Source organism: Loxodonta africana, chromosome 12, assembly GCF_030014295.1.
Source record: "Loxodonta africana isolate mLoxAfr1 chromosome 12, mLoxAfr1.hap2, whole genome shotgun sequence".
In the NCBI taxonomy this organism is placed as follows: domain Eukaryota; kingdom Metazoa; phylum Chordata; class Mammalia; order Proboscidea; family Elephantidae; genus Loxodonta; species Loxodonta africana.
This window is the reverse complement of record NC_087353.1, coordinates 40,702,751-40,722,814: the sequence shown is the minus strand read 5'-3', so window position 1 is coordinate 40,722,814 and position 20,064 is coordinate 40,702,751. Positions and strand designations below refer to the sequence as shown.

Genomic DNA, 20,064 nt, shown 5'->3' with positions numbered 1-20,064 from the left:
AAGGGCTGACTCAAGAGGGGGAGAGCAAGTGGGAGTAGGGAGTGAGATGTATGTAAACTTATATGTGACAGACTGATTGGATTTGTAAACGTTCACTTGAAGCTTAATAAAATTTAATAAATAAATAAATAACTCAAAAAAAAAAAAAAAAGACTCATTGCTCTTATGCCAGCTAGAGGAGACATGACTGAACTGCAACTTGTCCACGAAGGCATGATGAGCTCACTAAAAGCTCAGTATGACTCAACTGTGGGAGAAGACAATGAAGAAAAGAAAAGCTGACTTAATCCTAGGTCGTATTAATAGAAGTAGAGCAATCAGATGAGGAGGTGAAGGCTCCACTGCTGCCATGCTGGTTGGAGACGATGTCATTAGGCAGCACTTTGTGGTGACCAGGATGGAGAAGGGACTTTAAATGTGGTCAATGACAAGCGGATAGAGCCTGGAGGAGAAAATCATGTTCATCCATCTATCTATCCATCCATCCTTCCTTCTAGTCATTTACCAACCACTTATGAGCAAATACTTTATACCAGGCAGACACTGGAGGTACTAAGATGGGGTATTAAGACACAGTCCCTGCCCCCAAGGCTTTCTTCCATGAGGAGGAAGAAAGAGAGCTGTGTGCCTAAGGGCAAGACCAGGACCAGGATGCATTGCTGGAAGACCCGGGTTGGAGGAACATAAGAACTTGCTAACAAGCACAGCTCTCCAACCACAGCTGTCTTGGGAAGTAGTGTGTTCCCTGTTACTGGGAGAGGATGAGCAGAGGATGGGCCACCTCTAGTCCGCCACATTGTAGAGGGGATTCCTGAATCAGGAAGGCCGAACCACACATGCTCCAAGGTGTCTTTGATTCTGTGGTTTTTGTTGGGAGATCTTAGGACCTCAGCTGACTGGGTGTGGGCGTGGGCACTACGGGCATGCTGGCAGAGCCACAGGGGGAGAAGTTTGGGGCACAGAGGCCCCCCATTGTCTATGAGAGTATCGCATCTATCAGGAAGCTGCCTCTGGCACCCACGAGAGAAGCTGGTGAGAGGCACCCCACCAGGTGCCCCAGAATAAAGCGCCACCTTCTTCCCTGGACTCAGAGACCAGGGTGACCTGTGAGGACAAGAGAAACAGGACTAGAGAAGGACCCATACATGGATGGAGGTGGAGGCAGTAAAGAAAGCAGAATCGGAAGCTGAGGGCCAGGAAAGATACCTAGGAATCCCAGCAGGAATCCATACTTAGCTGCCAGAGCCCCCGGGAGCCTTAGAGCTCGGCCAGTCCAACCCTCACTGTGCAGAAGGGGAAAGTGCGTCTCAGAGAGGATACTGAGGGCTCATGGGTAGGCAGTGAGAGAGCCAGGGCTGAAGTGCATGTCTTCTACCTCCTCCTCCTACTCCTCTGTAACTGCCAGGAACCAGAGTAGTAAAAGACAAGCAGAGATGGTGGAAACCAAGGACATAAGAGAAGAGATTGTTTAGATATTTACAATGAAAGCTGCTAGACCAATCACTGAAAATGCTGGAAACCCTTGAAAACACCAAAACTCCTGCTGTAAACGAGTCCGAAGAAGTACTATTTGGGAAACTGACTACCTTAACTTCGAATACTCTGAAACTTAAGCCTTCAATTAGTTGTTCTAAGATGGTAGGGTGCAGTTCCTATATTAACTCTCCCCATCGTCTTCTCTCCCTCCACTTAAGAGAAGGTAGGAGACCCCATAAGGGGAGGCCTGGGCCTGGTGAAAGAGAAGGCTGCCATTTCCTGGGCAGTCTAAAGAATGTCCAGGGCTCTGCTGGACCAGGCCAGAGGGTCTGTGAAGCCATGCCCTGCCTCCCCACCATGGCCCAGCTCAGTCTCCAGGCTCCTTCTCATGGGGCAACTGAGCTGAGGAGGAGCCTCTCTGGAGTATGCACTGGGCTTAGGAAGCAACCACCATGCCACACCTGCTGCTTGTGGTGGTGTGGGGCAAGCAGTAGACCCTGAGGACTGCGGAGTGAGTGCATGGATAAGTGCCCTTCTAGGGCAGGAGGCAGAGGGGAACACCGCAGGAAGGTCTGGAAACATGAACCAGAGTGGCCCTTCTTCTCTGAAGAGGACAGGGCACTGCAGGGTGGAAGCCAGAGTCATATGACTGATACATTTGGGGAAACTGAGGCAAGGAAGGTTGGTATGAGAGGTGGAACCAGTGGGCCTGACCCCATTACCATCCGCCTTGGAGAAAGGAGCTTGTCTTAGAAGCAGAGGGCAGCTTGGAAACTGCCCCCTTCATCCAGTAGCTTTAGGGCCTGACTGGAGGAGGAGGCATGGCGTGAAGGAAGAAAGCGTCCTGGCCAGGGACCAGGAGACCCCCAGGTCCGGCTCTGTGCTGATGTGAACAAGGTCCTCCTTCCAGAACCATGGGCTTCCTGGAAAGGCAAGAGGTTGGGTGCAGAGGATCTGTGCATCCAGCTTTGCTGGTCTGGGAGCCTTAAGTGGGGGGGCCTGGCCCATCTTCCCAGTCTCTGGCTGCCAAAGATGCCAGGGGTCCCTGAATAATTCAGGAGAAGGACAGTAGTGGAGACCTGATCAGTCTGGGGCACTTGACACCGGCTCCCAGGGAGAAGCGGTAAATTATTGATGAAGCCCCGGTGCCCGATAGCCGATCTATTGTGGTTAGTCCCTGGGCCCATCTGAGCCTGAAGCCTCCTCTTTGCTGCTTAGTTACCTGGGAATCCTACCTGCCCAGCCTGCCTGGCCACTGTCTAGGTGTGCGCTCTGTGGGGAGGGCCTCTTTGTGATGGGGTGACCTGAGATAGAGAGCCCAACTGGGGGCCAGGTGAGGGAGGTGGTCAGAGGATGCAGGGTCAGGTCCCAGACCCTTCACTTATCAGCCAGGGGAAAACTGGGGCCCAGAGGGGGGCCCTGCCTGGGGTCATGATGCAGGTTCAGGGCAAAGCTGGTTCTGAACCCAGGCCTTCTGACCCCAGAACAAATGGCCTCACATCTTCACTTTCTAGGAAAATGACCCAGAAGTCCAAGGAACATGAGAGCCCATTCTTCTTTGGTTGCCCCTGTGGCTCCCATCCGAGGTTAGCCCCTCCATACTGATCTTCCCAGAGGAGTGACAGGAAACTCGGCAGACCTTGCTGTTTGCAGCCAGGCTTACCAAAGTGTGGCTGGAGAGGGAGAGGTCACCTCTGGGGTCACCACAAGGGCCAGATCCTGGGACTTCCCCTGCCTGCACCTGGTCCTTCAAAAAACCAAACCAAACCCAGTGCCGTTGAGTCGATTCCAACTCATAGGACAGACTAGAACTGCCCCACAGTTTCCAAGGAGCGCCTGGTGGACTTGAACTGCTGACCTTTTGGTTAGCAGCTGTAGCACTTAACCACTATGCCACCAGCGTTTCCGGTCCTTCCACCAAAGCGTGCTTAAAGAGGAGCAGCTCGGGAGCAGCACTCTGGTCGGAAGCAGCATCAGGGCATTTGTTTCGAAGGTACAGTTGCATAGCGAGCACCCTGTTTTTGCTTAGATGGTATGTGACAGACCTGTAAAAAGAGCAAAGTTCTGTAAAAACACATTTCTTCATACTTGACGTAAGACTGAAAGATGACAATCATCTATTTCAAAGAGTATTACTTTTGATTTTTATTTGGAGGAGGTTTGGGGGAACTATTGGGAGTTAAAGCGCCCAAGCTACCCTTCCACCACCCATCTGTTAGCCTATTGTCCTGTGGTGGTTTTTGCGCTGCTGTGATGCTGGAAGCTATGCCACCGGTATTTCAACTGCCAGCAGGGTCACCCATGGGGGACAGGTTTCAGTGGAGCTTCAAAGCTAAGACAGACCGGGCAGGAAGGTTGGCAATCTACTTTCAAAAATCAGCCAGTGAAAACCTTATGGATCACAGTAGAATGTTGTCCGATACAGCGCTGGAGGATGAGCCACCTACGTTTGAAGGCATTCAAAATACACAGTGAACCCAAGCATACCAACGATTGTGAAGACGGCACAGGGCCAGGCACGTTCTGTTGTACATGGGATCACTATGAGTTGCAGCCAACTGACACAACTAACTACAAGAAGCTACCCCTGGGGGACGTAACAAGTTCATTCCTCTGGCCTTGCAAACTCCCATTTCCCAGCCCCACCCTCTGAACCACAGACAGGTTCAGACTCTGTGAGGCTGAGCAGAGCTGGGGGGAGGGAGGAGTCGGCTGCTGAAGCCCATCCTGCAAAGGTGACCAGCCCTGCATGGGTCCTCCAGACAGCAATCCCCACACAGCATTGAGGGGGTTGGGGGACACCAGTGCCAGAGGAGTTCCACGTGACTGTTCTTGTTTAATCTTCACTACCACCCAGGGAAGCGGCGGCGGGGGGGTACCTTCTTTGAGCAAGGCTTGGAGAGGCTGGATAACTAGCCCAGAGTCACACAGCTACCAGGTGGTAGAATCCCCTCTTAGGCCACGCTTGGTGAACCCACATCTGTCTGACCCCCAAGCCCAGGCTCTTTCCAGAGTCTATACTGCCTCCCTTTTGCGAGGAGCTGGGGATTTGCCAGGAAGCCAACTTCAGCCTACTACACGAATGATTGCAGCGGTTGTAAAATAAAATAAAGAGTAATGGACTAGGAAGATTCCCGTCACTGGGGTGTCTAACCGAGGCTTGAAAGCATGTGTCAAGGAGCTTGTTTAAGGGATTCCTCCTTGAAGGAATGGTGGAACAGCTCCCCTCTCAGGCCCCTCCCAAGTCCAGGGTCAGAGATTCTGAGACAAGTTAAGCCTGAAAGGTGCCAGAGGCTTCTCTGAGCACTTGCAGGGGAACAGCTCCATCCTGCCCCCTGGGGGTGTCTTGTTATATTGCAGCATGACTGATCCTGGGGGCCCTCCTCTGCAGTTCTGGGGCTTCTTATAAAGGGAGAGGTGTGCCTGCACTCAGCAGGTGCTTGGCAGGTCCCAACCAAAACCAAACCCGTGGCCATTGAGTTGACCCCAACTCATAGCAACCCTATAGGACAGAGTAGAACTGGCCTATAGGGTTTCCTAAGCTGTAACCTTTACGGAAGCAGACGCCCACAGCTTTCTCCCATGGAGCAACTAGTGGATTCGAACCACCAACCTTTGAGTTAACAGCCAAGCTCTTAACCACTGTGCCACCAGGCCCCCTTCTACCAGATCCTAGTGGATTGAAATAACCCGAAGATCAAGTCTGCCAAAGAGTGAAGGGCTGGACAATAGTAGATCAATGCCTTTCATTGTTAGAATGTCTGCACAGTACAGGAACTAAGAGCTCAGCTCCCTCTTTTTATAAAGATAAAACTGTGCTCAAAGTGTGCTCCCCAGACCAGCATCACCTGGAAACTTCTCTGAAATACATATTCCTGGCCCCACCCCACTGCCTGAGTCAGAAACCTGAAGGGAGCTGGTAGCAGCTGGATCTGGCTCTTATTGGCTCCTAAGAGCAGGTAGCATGTGTCTTTTCCCAACTCTGAGTTCCGTGACTTCATGTTGATAGCTTGAAATTGGCGGTGGCAGGAGTAGTTACACCAGGAAATCAGCAAAAACTACAAAACAGGACTTTTTTTCTCCCCAGAGAGCCAATTATTAAACATTTCCACCACCACTGGGTGGTTCCCAGTAATTTGTGTTCTAGCAAGTCCTCCAGGTGATTCTGCTTGCGCTGAAGTTTGAGAACCACTAAGTTAGAGACAAATGAGGTGAGGGTGCAAGAAAGCTAGTGTATTCTCTCAGGCCTGGATCCTATTGTTAGAACATCTGCGTGGGACAGGAGCTAAGAGGCCACCCCCCATTTTATAATGACAAAATTGAGAGTCAGGGACAGGGGCTCCAGGCTCCCTACCCTGCAGCCCAGCACTTTTCCCTTCAGCAGCCCTGCCAAGCTGAACAGACACCAGGGTACAGCAGGGGTGGAGAGAGAGGCTTCCAGAAGGGTTTGTCTCAGAGTGGGCTGCAAACCATGTGGTGAAATGGGATTCAAGTCAACTCAGTCAGCATGTATTAGACACCTACTGTTTTTCATTAATTCAGCATACAGATATTGAGATCACCCATGTGTCAGAAACATAAAATAGATGCCGGAAAAAGAAATCTCAGTCCCTGTCCCCGAGAGGCTCATGGTGTAGGCCACCACACTAATGCTGACTATAGTGCTTTGGGAGTGTTGATTACATGCTAGGGACTGAGGCCCTTCTCCAACAGCCTCCACACTGGGCATCTGGCATCTGCTCTGCGGGAGCTCAGCTGATCCCCAATTACACGTACCCAAGGAACACAAGGCTCCACCATCATAGCCAGGGAGCTCATTATCCCCTCTGAGCTCTCCCAGGGAAATGGGTCCCCCACATACATACACTGTTGTAGGGGGTCATGTACCCTCAGCCTCATGGGCATTCTGCCCTGGCAGGACCTGCCACCTTCTCCAGCCCCAGCCTGCAGCCTGAGCAAGTCTCTCTCCCTCCAGCCAGCTGGTCTTCGCCCCAGCCAGTCACAGCCTCTTGGGTGTCAGCCTTGCTCCTCACTCTGGCCTCTTCATGTGAAACCACCCCCTACCTCTGCTGTCCACAGGCTAATCGGAACTTTCTGCATGGTGCTGCAGAAGGTGGTGGAAGAGAACCACGTGGAGGTGACCGACACACTGATCGATGACAACAACGCTATCATCAAGGTGGGTGTCCCTTCTCCAGAGAGAAGCTGAACTTTCCCCTTACAGGGTCATCTGGGGGTCTGCTTCACCTCCCTCCCACCTGCTCACAGGGCAGCCTGGGGAGCACTCCTCATGGATGGAGAGGCAAGATCGGGGTAGGGGGGTGAGCTCCCAGGGTCTCCACCCAGCCTTTTCTAGTGAGAATATAGGGAAGGGTGACTTGGGGATACCCTCCCTCCCCACCAAGGGGTGACCAGATTTCCATTTGGACCCAGGTCAGGAACCCTGACAAGGCTTCTCTGACCATCCAAAGGCCGACCAAACCCCGCTGGCCACGCCTGTGCACTATCTCCATTCTGTGTGCCTAACTTGGCTCTCTGTGAGACCAGGTGCTCTGTGAGGGCACCTTGTTTCCTATGCCATTTGTCACGTCCCATCCCAGCACTTCCAACATGAGCGCGCACACACTCTAATGCATAGTCCATGGGCTCTGTATACGCATTTTAACACAGGAAGGAAATACATTGACCTGGTTGTCAGCCCTCAGGCCCCTCCTCCGATTCACCAATCCACTTGAACTCATCAGCGTCCACTCATGGGCAGGTTGGCATAGTGACGAGGAACACACCCCTGGGTCTTGGTTAGGCCACTCACTAACTGTGTGACCAGGCAAGCTACAAGTCATCGGCAAAGTGAGCAAACCTGCAGTATCTACGTCATCGGATGATTCTGAGGATTAAATGAGAATACACAGAGAGTGCTTAGAACAGCAAGCACACAGCCGGTGCTCAATGAATACGTAAAATAACATTGTTAGCTATTCTATACTGACCTCAGATTGCCCGTGTGTCAAATGGGGCTGAACAGGGCTCTCCATCCAGGCCCTCGGTACTGTATGGCCCTATGTGATAGCCTCTGTGGATAACCAGCAGAAACAGCTTCAGAAGGCAGAACCGAAGCAGAAAGGGACCCTCCCTGGTGCAGTGCTGAGGGTAGGGCAGAAACCCCAAAAGTCTTGGCTTCTCAAGACACTCCCTTTTTGAGATCAAGGAGAGCATTTGGGGCTTCTCAGGCTGGCCCCACCCAGGCCACAACAGCAAGGGAGAGAGGGTGCAGAACAAGCTCCAGGCATGACTGGGAGTAGCAGCCTTGGGGGAGAACATGGAAACCTGAAAGAGGAAAACATAGCATGGAGAGTAAGGGATCAGAGATAAGAGAGAGCTGGGGAAATGGGCAGGCACTAACAGATAGCAGGCCCATGCCCTGGGTTCCCAGAATCAGATTTAGGATTTCAACTGAGGAAAGGACTTACAGGTAATCCAGCCCATCTACCTATTTTATGGATGGGAATACTGATGCCCTAAATGGGCAATGGATTTGGCCAACATCACACAGCTGGTCAATTACAGAGCCAGGATTGGGATCAAGGGCTTCCAATTCCAGACCAGCATTTTTCCACCACAACATACTTGGTCACACCAGAAGGGCCACGCTGGTTCAGTGGATAGAACACAGGACTTGGAGTCAGGCAGCCTGGGATCAAATCCCAGCTCCAGATCTTCCTAACTGTGACTTTGGGGAAGTCGCGTCACCTCCCTGAGATGTCAGGTAGGATAAGTTGAAGTGTTGAGGAATCCAAGGAGTTTACATTAAGTATCTTAGCATGACATCCAGCACAGCAGGGATTCAGATAACATGTGCACTGTCCCCTCCCTTGAGCAGTCTAAGCTGGCTTATCAGCAGGCCCTTATGCTCAGTGAAGGCTGCCTGCCCTGGGTCCAGGAGCAAACCACCCCGAGCCGGTGGAGCACTCCCAGCACCCAGGCAGGCTGAGGAAGGGACTAGACTGAGTTTTCCCTGTGCACTGGGGGAAACTGGAGCAGAGAGGAGGTAAGTGGCCGAGGACACAGAGCAAGAAGCCCAATCAGGATTCTTGAATGTTAAGCCTGGGCCTGGGTTTGCTGTTCCACTTTCTCACAGAGGAAAACCCAGGGCAACACCCAAACTCCCTTTTTCTCCAGGGCAGGAAGGGTGAGTGCCAGATGAGTTAGGAAGATGTGCTGACATCACCAAGCCTTTGAAGGGCATCCAGTGTCTGGGCCCCTCTCCTGGAGGGCACCCTCAGCTCACTAGTCACATTTACAATGACCACCAGCAGGTGAGGGGAGGTCAGCCCTGGTACTGAGGACAAGGAGGGGGCAGCTACCCCAGTAACAGGCTCAGTGTTCATAGAGGACCCCCCACCTTGGGCACCAGGGAGGAGTAGAGCCAAGTGCAGCAGGATCTGAAGCCAGACCACATTAAGCTGAGTGAGTCTGCCCATGTCACTCAATCTTTCTGAGCCTCTCTTTTCACATCTGCAAAATGGGGAGATAATACCCACCTTGCCTTCCTTCAGTGAGTTGAGGGCGTGAAGGCACTTGGCAAACATCACAAAGTGGTGCAGTATACAGGATTGTTACTGCCGTCCTGGCTGCTCACCTCCTTGCCTCTCTCCTCCAGACTAGCCTGTGCGTGGAGATCCGGTATCAGGCCACAGATGGCACGGTGGGCTCCTGGGATGATGGGGACTTCCTGGGGGATGAGTCTCTTCAAGAGGAAGAGAAGGACAGCCAGGAGACAGATGGGCTGCTCCCCAGCTCCCGTCCCAGCTCCCGGCCACCAGGCGAGAAGAGCTTCCGGAGGTAACAGGCTGGGGCCCTCTGGGAAGATGCCTGGTCCTGGTGCCCCTCACAGGCCCCTCACAGGCCCCACAGGCTGGGATCCTAGTAAGGGCTGAGTTTCCAGGGAAACAAAAAAGAGGCAGGAGGTGTTTCTGCAGCCCACTCACCCCTCACCCCGGAGCTCACTGGGGAGTAAGTAGGCGGACTCAGATCAGGCCAAGTGGCCAGGCCTGCCTCCACTCAAAGGAAGGCAAAGTTCTGGGAGGTTGAGATCTCACACGGGGGTAAGGCTAGACCCTCTGCCCTCCTCCGGAATGGGAGAAGCGGGCTTAGGTCCCAGATTTTCATTGTATTATTCTTTAAGCCCAGAGGACAGAATTTAGTCTAGTCAATTGCTGTCCGTGGGTTGCTAGGTTATCAGGAGAAATGTGTAAACTGCAGGTAAGTCAACAGGTGCATCTAGAGGACTTGGGTGTATTTGGAGGGAAGGGGATCTTCCGATGTCATTGGAAACAGCTCCCTCTAACCGCCTTCCACCTCTTCCTTTCCAAGTAAAATTTCTTCAGTCCCTGTCCTGCAAACCAGATTCTAAATTACTGTTCTTGAATATGTGTCCCATCTTTGCACCTGTACCACCCCCTATAACACACACACACAAGCCGGGTGGGGAGAGTAATAGTAATAAGGTAAAAGTAACCTGTAGCAAATATGGCTGGACTTTCTACTTCAAGCTAGCCATGGTAGTTGGGCAGCATTGGCCCAAGCCAGCTTAGAGCCTGTCCTTCTCAGACGCTGGGTTCTTTAGATGGAGTGGAAAGAGTATGCAGTTTGGCCTCAGAAAGCCCCAGGTCTGGTCCCAGCTCTGCCTCTTCACAACCATGTGACACTTGGCAAGTCACACACATAACCGCTGTCTCTCCTCACTGTAAAATGGGGCAGAGCAACGAGAACCCTCCTACCCTGTCTACTCCACCAAGTTGTTTGGAGACCCAAAGGGGTCACAGTGGAGCAGGCTGTAACTGAGGTGCCAAGTGCTGCCCCACATAAGCCTGGTGACAAAGAGGTTCTTTGTAGCTGGATAGTGCAAGGGGTCAGAAATCAAGTGGTGAGCGAGGGACACTGGATGGTCATTTGTGAAGAGTTATCCCTGTCACAATGGGCACCCCCTGGTCCCCATCCTCTGTCTCCACACAGGAAAGAGCTTGGCAGAGGACCGATTCAGAGACCGAGGTGGCTCTAAGAAAGAACTTTGTGAATATAAGGTTGGAAGCCATGTGAGGGCGATCAATTGTAGTACAGACACACCGGCCTGGATTCAGGACAGCTTAGTTCTATGAAGTCCTATTCTGTCTGTGCCACCAACTAGCTGAGTGACTTTGGATAAGTCACTAACCCTTCTGGGTTGATAACAGGAATGGGCTGAACAGGTTGGCATCCTGGCTCCCTTCCAACTCTGACAACCTGAGGGGTCCAGGGACACTTTGCTGGAGCTCTGGACAGCAAGGATAACCGCCATCTCTGGGATAGCTGCAGCTCAGGCAATGCAGAGCCAATTTCTCTCTCAGTCCTATAAGAGTGGGCCAGGGTGTTGACAGAAGGGGCAGTGAGAGGATGCCACCTAGATAAAGCAAGAAGAGGTGCTTAGGTTCCAGACCTTCAGGAATGTGGAGATAGAGAGGGCTCCTCCCACCCTGCTTCACAGCCGCCTGACTTTCCCACCCTGCCCCCACCCTCCTGTGGCCACTCCCCAGGGCGGAGAATCAGGAGCAGGAGGAGGAATTTTGTCCCAGCAATTAGGAGTTAAAGAGGATGACCATAGCCAGCGCTCTTGCGACTCAGGTACCACTCCTCTACATTGGAGGGGCTGTGGGCGTGCTGCACTTGGGGCCCTGAGAGCACCTTGGCAGAGGTGTCATTGCAACACATCCTCCCCCTAGCCCTAGCCACACAGCCAGCAGGCCTGGATGAGGGACGAGAGCTGAGAAAACTCTGAGGATGTAGGATGGGCGAAGCAAAGACCATTTGCTGATAAAGAGAAGATAGAGCTGGTTTAGGGAGTGTGGAGTTTTCCTGAGATGGTTTCAAGGGGAACCTGGTAACTGACCTCACAGGCCTTGATGTTATGTCTGCCATAGTCAGCTCTGGGCTCAGGGAGAAAGCCGCTGGCTTCTGGGCCAGAGAGCCCTTTGAAAGGGGCTTAACCAACCTCTTCTCAGGAAGACATCTGTTCCCAGAAGTGGAACAAAGTGACAGGGAGAGGTAAGGGGTGTCTGTGCCTAGCCTCTGGCCCCAAGCCAGGACCCCAATTCCTGGCTTCTCCTGTGTCTGCCCCTACCCTCTACAGGAAGGCCAGTCCCTTTGTAGATCAAGGTGCTAGATCTACAAGGCGCCCCTCTTGTCTCTCCTTCAGCCCATGGCCAGCAGAAAACCCTCGTTGCTGGCAAGCAGCATTGTCTCACCTGGTCATCTTGGCCCACAGGAGTTAGGTGGGAATCTGTTTCTCCATGTCCAATAAGGAGGGGAGGATTGGATGGAATGAGTGGGTGGGACACAGCCTCAGCCCAGGCAGACCCTGAGCTGGGTTGGTAGGGACTCTTCCATGGACAATGAAACAGGGCTAATGTAGGGAGGAGACCTCACACCTCTCCCTCCAGGGAATGCCTCTCCCCACCTCAGCTCCCAGCACCCCCAGCCCCACCTGCCTTGTTCTGCTTCCTCAGAACTTTGCCCACATCCATTCTGTCCTCACTTGGTGGGTCAGCTGGGTCCCAGATGGGGTGCATGTGGACCTCAGGGCCTCAGCTCTTGTGAGGGTCACAGATAGGACGAGGCCACGTCATGGCCCAGCCTCTGCAGACACCCCTACTTAAGGCCACTCACTCCCAAGCCTTACGTATATGCCTTGAAGTTCCCCCCCCCCAACAATTCCTCCTCTGGGGAACAGGGGACATGGGTACAGCAGCTCTCTGCCTGGAGCAGCCCCCACCCCCACATCCCAACTCAACCGCAGCCTGTTAACCCTTTCTTCCCATCTCTCCTAGGCCCTGGCCAGCTGCATACCCTCTGAGCTGCTCTTCCTTCTTCTCTAGTCCCTGCACCCTAGCCAGGGGTGTCTATTCCTGCCAGTTCTCTGAAAAATACCCACAGTCATGGAATGTGTCAGGAGGCAGTGAGTGCAATGGAGAACTCAGGGCTCAAATCCCAGTTTCTCTGAGCCCCACTCTCCCATCTGTAAAATAGAGATTACTGAGGCCTCACAGGGATGTTAGGATTAAATGAGATAATACATGTGGGCCGCCCATCACAGTGCCCAGACCATGGTAGGTCCTCAGCCAATGTTCATTTCCTTCCTTCTTCCTTTTCACAAACTCCATTTTACCCCACCCCAACTTTTTCTTCCCTGAGCAGTATCTGACATTTTGGTCCAGGTGCTCTTACTAAGCTTGCTGTCAGCTCTGGCCTCCCCACCCTACACCAAGGGCTCAGAATACTGCCCACAACAGGAGCTTTGCAGCTGCCCTGGGGGTAAGGGCAGAGGGTCTCACTTACCCAGTGCTCCCTTCCTCTTCCCAGGCTATTGTTGCAGAGAAGAAATGGGTTACTAACCCCACAGGCACAGTTTCCAGGAGCACAGAATTGGGGTTCTGGACCCTTGGGTGTCAGCATGCATCTCCCCCAGTCTCTGAGAGGAGACTGTGCCTTGCACACATACACACACAGTCTCTGCCAGCCACTGCTGGGTTCTGCTGCTGCTGCTGCTGCCTCTAGGAGCCATGTCTCAGAAAGGACCAAGGAAGGAGCCTCGACTTTGCTCTGGCAGCTGAGCTATGGAACTGAGCACAACCTGTATTACGAGACTCTCTCCCCTTCTCATTTCTCTGCTTGGCCTGGCCCTCTCGCTTTCCATCTCCCATCTCCTTCTGCCGCCCAACCCCCCCTTCTGGCATCCCTGGGGGCTACAGGGCTTCCCCCTGGGCTCCTCACTGCTGAGTCTCATCCGTGGGGAGGGAGGGGCAGGGGGGCACTTTTCTTGTTCTCCATGTTCACCATATTTCCATTCCAGTGAAGACCCTGCAGAAGCCGGGTACCTTCCTCCTGTGCCTGGGGCAGAGGGCAGCTAGGCCCATGTGCATGGCTGGGGGGCCCTGAGAGGGATGTGCACAGGCCGTGGGGTACATAAGCATGTGTGCATGGGCCTGCGTGGTTCAGCCTCATCCTTAGAGCGCTGCTTTATCTGTTGCCATGGCCCCTCGCAAGAGCTAGAAAATCCTTCTGCGGCTCCCCTCACCAGGAGGGAATGGTGCCTCCCCAAGCAGCTCCAAGCAGCCAGGGTCAGCAGGCCTGGCTAGGATTTGGGGATGAAGAGGTGCTAGGGCAGAGAGTCTTCCCCCATCCAGCTGTTTTTCCTGAGGTTGGGCCCCCACACCTGCAGCCCAAGTGAGGCTGGGGGCTCCGAGAGAACCCAAGCAGGCCACCATATTGATCCTTCAGCTTTTAGTGAGCAAGAGCAATAAGGATGGAAGCTTGAGGGACAGCTGGAGTTAAAGTGAAGATGAGAGACTGGTGCTCACGGAGAGAGAGTGCTGGCTAAGAAACAGAGTTTAAGGAGCCAGGCCTGGATGCCGACAACACAGATGTGGGCTCTGACTAGAGATTCTGGTCTACCTTGGGCTTCATGGAGAAGACATGTAGCAACACGGACTGAGCATGAGGTCAGATTCCATCCCCAACACCCCTATCACTGAGTGACTGAGGGCAGCCTGCCCCTCAGCTCGCTGGTTTGGAAAGCAGGATAATAACAATACCCACCCACCTCATGCAATGGAGGGTTAAATAAGGCCAGGCATGTTAAAGTTCTAAGCGCAGTCTCAGCAGTTCAGTAGTAGTATATTAGTTATTATGAGTAGTTTTATTAATAGTGGAAGAAGGGCCTGGTGATCTACTTCTGAAAAAATCAGCCATAGGAAACCCTATGGGGCACAATTCTACTCTGACACACACGGAGTTGCCATGACTCGGAATCAACTTAGTGCCAACTAGTTTACTAGATGATGTTGAAGAGTTTTCAGTGGTGCTTTCAGACCAAGGCAGATTAGGAAGAAAGGCCTGGAGATCTAGTTCCAAAAATCAACCAGTGAAAACCCCACAGATCACAATGGTTTGATCCACAACCAGTCGTGGGGATGGTGCAGCACCAGGCAGCATTTCGTTCCATTGTGCATAGGGTCACCATGAGTTGGGGGCTAACTCGACGACAGCTAACCACAACAACATATTAATAGTAGTAGTAATAGTGATTATAGTAAAATCACTAGAGTTATTTTTTTCATAGAAAGAAACAGTCCTGTTCTCCAGTTCCACACTAGTAGAGCATGGGCGTGTGTGCGCCCTTTGTCGGCCTAGAGGCCTGGAATGTGTGAGAAGGGGCAGGGTGGACATGTGAGAGGCGTGCATGTGTGTCCAGGTTGCGGTACATGCTGTGCCCTGGCGTGCTGTGTGCCCGAGCAGTCCCCATCAGGTGAGTCGACACCTCTCTGCAATTTCAGAGCAGACCCCAGAGGGCAAGAGAAAAAGCATCACATTTTATTATCCTCAGATACACAGACTCCATCTTCCTACCCCACCCCACCCATGGCCAGGTGATGCACTTTCCCTTCTAGGTCCTCTGTTGCAGGGATTTGCAAACTTTTCAGAGTCACAACATTCTTTTTCCAGAAAGAAAAAAAAAATTTTTTTTACCTTCAAAACTTCATTTTATAACTCAGAGAAAAGCAGCTCTGCTTGGAGCCAGTAGATTCCCCGTTTGGCCCTTAGTGTTCTAAGAAGCTCACTGAACGCCCTGCTCCATTGGAAGAAGCATCTCGCAGTGCTCAGTGGGCCCTAATGGGGACGCGTGGCCATCCAGCCCCCCGATCCACAGGGCCCAGGGTCAGAGCAGCCGTGCTGTCACGCAGCCTTCCCTTCCACACGGTGAGCTGTTCTCTGCTCAGTGGTCTCGGCCAATTTTGCAGCAGAGATCTGGTTATCATGATCTCTTCTGAATTACAGACTGACCTGTGTGCCTACTGTAAAGGTTAGCTGGCCAAAGCTGGGCTCATGTTGTGATGTGTCTAGGCCTTGGGGTCCCGAGCTGTGGGGACATGGAGCCATGCCTACCTGGGCAGTCTGTACCAGGACAGATTGTGAGGAGAGGGCAAAATAACTCATCGTTACTCCTTTTCTTCATCCTTATTGCCACAGCACTGGGAAAGCATTCAGGGAACATTCCAGAGAGGTTTTCTGGAAGTCTCCCTAATGACAGAGAGGAGCATTGTTCTTTCCCGCCCTCCTCCAGATCAGCTCTGAGCCCTGGAGTGGTAGCTATACTCAGTGCCCCACCCAGAACTTCCTGCCCACCGGCCTTTTTTCCTGGGGCTGATGGCTGAATCCTCCCTTGCAGCACCCTAACACTGCTATGCCCCTCTCAGAGTAGGCTCAGCCCCTGCTCCCTCAGAGCCCAGAAGCTCCCACCCTACTGGAGGGGGTCAGAGGAAGAGGTGGAGGAAGGTGCAGGGTGGCCCTGGCCTGGAGGGTGGCCAGGTTCATCTAACCAGCGTCCACTGAGGAAGATGTGACCCATGTTCTGAAAATCACCAGAGTGGAGAATATCAGCTGATATCCTGAGGCCTCCTCCCTCACCTGGGCTCCAAGTTCTCCAGGGCATGGGGGTGGGACAGTGGCCGCCCAACCCCACTCCTGTGAGCCCCTCCCTCTCTCCTCAAGGCAGCACCTGAGACCACTGGATCCCTGCCCTGTCGTTAGGCCCCTGCTCAGGCTTGCTGTGGGGTCCCTGGGTGGTGCGAATGATTAACGTGCTAGGCTGCTAACCAAAAGATCAGAGATTCGAGTCCACCCAAAGTTGCCTTGGAAGAAAGGCCTGGCAATCTACTTCCAAAAAATCAGCCATTGAAAACCCTATGGATCACAGTCCTACTCTGTTGTATGCGGAGTTGACTTGATGGCAATTAGTTGGTTTCTGGCCTGCTGTAGCAAGGGGGTAAGGGGGCTTCTGGGACAAGGAGGCCCCTTGGGAGTGTGGGGGTTGGCAGGGTCAGGGGCTAAGGCTGTAAGTGTCTCTGGGCCACACCCTCTCACATACATCCCCTTGTCTCCTCATTTCTCCCCCTGACTCAGCAAAGGCAGAGAGGAGACCAAGGGAGGCAGAGATGGCGAGCACAAGTAGGTGTCCCAGGCCAGGGTGGAGCCTGTGGGCCACCCTGTGAGGGCAGAAGGCTGGATTACAGGGAAGGCTTCTTCTGAGAATGGAGGGACAACCAGGCCTGAGAGGGCTAAGGAGTGGGCTGTCCCGGTGGAGCCAGCACTGGGGAATGGCACGGAGAGGGACGCCTTTCCATTTGACCATGGGGGTGAGGGACAGGGAGGTGCTTCTGTGGGGATGGGCAGGGGGCAGGGCCTTCTGGTTTCCACTCTCTAGCTCTTCTGGGGTGACCCTCCCTCCCTTCAGTGTCTTGATTCCTTCCCCACTTCCCTGTTCACCCCCCACCCCTCTCACCACTGTCCCCTCCCTTTCCTGTGAGGGAGGGTGTGACTGAGGGCAAAGGAATGTGAAAGGCAGAGAAGCCAGGAGCCCCCCTCTCCACTACTCCCTCTCTCCAGCCCCACCCCCATCCCCCAGCTCGGTCACACAGTCTTGATGGTCCCAGGAGGATGACTCTGGGCTTTCTGTGGCCACAGGATGTGACCAGAGCAGGAAGACCCAGAAAGCTAAGGAAAGGCCACCACTCACTCCAGTGGTCCTCACTGTCTTTGCTCCCCTGAGGCTTCCTGAGGGAGGAGAGATCAGGAGGAGACCAGAGGAGTCCCTGGGTGGTGCAAGCAGTTAATGGCCTCAGCTGCTAACCAAAAGGTTGGCGGTTCAAGTCTGCCCAGAGGCACCTCAGGAGAAAAGCCTGGTGATCTTCTGAAAAATCAGCCATTGAAAACTGTGGAGCACAGTTCTACTCCGACTCACATGGGGTTGCCATAAGTCAGAACTGACTACCCAGTTGGATTTCAGAAGAGGAAGGAATTCCAGATGGGCGAGGTCAGCCAAGAAGGGTTGGAAAGGCTCCAGCCCAGGGGTTGATGAATGGGTCCTGATAGCACATTGTCACGTGGAGGAGTATCCCAGAATCACCGGGACTTTCACAAAGGCAGTGGTGGTCAGGCTGCTGCACTAGAGGGGGCCTGTGGTCCAACCCCACTTCTTACAGATGACAAATCTGAGTCCCAAAGAGGAGAAGCAACTTGCTCCAGGCTAGGGGCAGAGCTGGGACTAAATCACAGGGGATCTGCCTTTCAGCCCAGGCTTCATCATAGACCCAGGAGTTTTTGAGCACTTGCCTGTTTTCATTTAATTCTCCAAATATACCAATGAGAGCTGAAAAGCCAGGAATGTGTTCTTTATTTTCCAGATTGAGAAACTGGGTCCCAGAGACGGTAAGAGATTTGCTCAAAACTGTGGTCCCAGTAAGTTCAAAATGGGTTCTTTTGAGGATATTACGAAAGCACCAAAGTTGTGTGTATGGGGTCTGATTGATCAGCACCGGACTGGGTTTGGCGGGGCAGGGTGTCTGCTTGCATTAAGGCCCCAGCGAACTCCCAGGCTCCTTCAATGCTTTAACAGAAGCATACTTAGTTCCAGCCCATGCTTGCTGCAAACCAGCAAACGGTCACGAGAAAGCCTGCAGTGACGGAGGCAATGGTCTGTGTGGGGGGAGCCCCAGCCCAGAGCCCTGAGGATGAAGGAGTCTGCCAGGTTCCCAGCAAGGGAAGAAGCCTTCAGGCAGAGGGAACAGCATGTGCTAAGGTTTGGAGAGGGAGAGGATGATTAGTCAGGAAGGCTGAATCCTGGTGTGTGAGAAATGATGGTGGAGACCGAGCTGTATTTTCCCTAGGGAGAAGGCTCAAGGTTCAGTTTTCTCCATGGATGCTTAGCCATAAAAGGCCAATACATGAGACGTGAACAGCCTGTCTTTTCCCAGACCCTTGGTGTGAGATTGGCAATGCTTAAAGGCCCTTCCTTGACTTCCAGCTCCTCTGTCTGACCTGAACCAGACCCACAGGGACTCTGGCCTGATCACTTTGCCTGGCTACAGCTGGAGTAAGAACTGCCTCAATAAGTGAGCACAGAGTAGATCCACAATAAATGATACTTCTTCAGCAGTGCTGTTGTTAGGTGCCATCGAGTTGACTTTTGACTCATAATAACCCCATGTGACAGGGTAGGACTGCTGAATGAAATTTTCTAGGCTGTAATCCTTATGGGCCTCGAGCCCTGATGGCACAGTAGTTAAGAACTATGGCTGCTAACCAAAAGGTCAGTAGTTCAAATTCACCAGCTGCTCTTAAAACCCTATGGGGCAATTCTACTCTGTCCTGTAGGGTCACTTTGAGTTGGAATCAACTCAATGGCAAAAACTTTTTGGTTTTAATCTTTATGGGAGCAGCTGGGTGGGTCTGAACCACCAATATTAGGTTAACAGCCAAGCACCCAACCATTGCCTTATCCTAATTTCTTGCCATCTTTAACTAATGTATGAGATACAGTAAATTGATATTTATTATTATTATTTTCATTTGTAGAGCAATAGGAAGTCCCTGGGTGGTATAAACTGTTAACACGCTCAGCTGCTAACTGAAAGGTTTGAGTCCACCCAGAGGCACCTCAGAAGAAAGGCGTGGTGATGTACTTCTGAAAAGTCAGCCCCTGAAAACCTGTGGAGCAGAGTTGTGCTCTGACACACAGGAGGTCACCACGAGTTGGAGCTGACTCCACAGCGTCTGGTAGGACAACAGGGCTCCTGAAAGAGTAGGGAAATGGGTTTCTAAGAAGAGATTAAACAAGTTGAAACGCTCTAGCCTGGAGAAGAGAAAAATGTGGAAACAGCTTTAAATCTCTGAAGGGTTATTTTGGGGCAAAGCTGGTTAGTTTCTATCTCCACTGAGAACAGATAAGTGAAAATGGGTGTAATTTGCCGGAGAGGAAACTTAGATTCAACAGATGAAAAGACTCGTAATCCCTTGAGCACGTGAGACTCTGGAATGGGTGGTTTGGGAGATGAGAAATATATTTCCCTGATGCTGTTTGCTTAAGCGTTGCAGAGGGTTGGGCCACCAGGGACAGCCGGAGAGCCAGCTTCCCTGGCAAGCTCAGGACAAGTAGGTCTTAGTCTCCCAGGCCTCCTGGTGTGATGAGGGTACTGTGCAAAAAGGCCAGTTTGAAGACAGAGAGATTCTTGGCTTAAGGGTCAGTCTGTCCCACCCAAATGTAGAAAGATAATAAAATCTGATTGAAAATTTACGCACTTTGCAAGACAACAGTGAAGACTGCAACTATGAATTTACCTGTATTTGGGGCATGGAAAATAAAGGAAATTAACTCATCGAGGGATATTTAGAGAACATGCCCCAAGGCTTTGAAGAGTTGGCTGCTTAAAGAATGCAGAGAAGGAGCACAGACCCTGTTTCTCTTAGACAGGAACCTGTTCACTCTGATTGTCTAAGGACTGAGCTAATGAGCCTGGAGAGTTCCCATGGAAGCCAACCGTGGGGCAGTGGCCCTGGGCAGTGAGTGGGTATCATCTGCAGCTCATTTATTTACAACCTGGCATTCTAAGTCACACCTTCTACAATAATGCATAGACCTGAACTAATGAAACCTCAGGTCACTAAATTTAGTTTGGCGAGTGTTCCCAAGTCATCACGCATGCCAAGCTCTCCCCTGGG

General features: G+C 52.4%; 1 protein-coding gene across 2 annotated transcripts in view; it reads left to right on the top strand.

The window, feature by feature from the left end:
- Positions 1-20,064, top strand: part of OTOF (otoferlin) — a 125,330-nt gene that overhangs the window by 49,681 nt on the left and 55,585 nt on the right. For both annotated transcript variants that reach the window (XM_064295144.1, XM_064295145.1), the window contains exons 4-5: positions 6,556-6,655; positions 9,137-9,318. In XM_064295144.1, the coding sequence (XP_064151214.1) occupies positions 6,556-6,655; positions 9,137-9,318 (282 nt within the window). The remainder of the gene's footprint in view (positions 1-6,555; positions 6,656-9,136; positions 9,319-20,064) is intronic.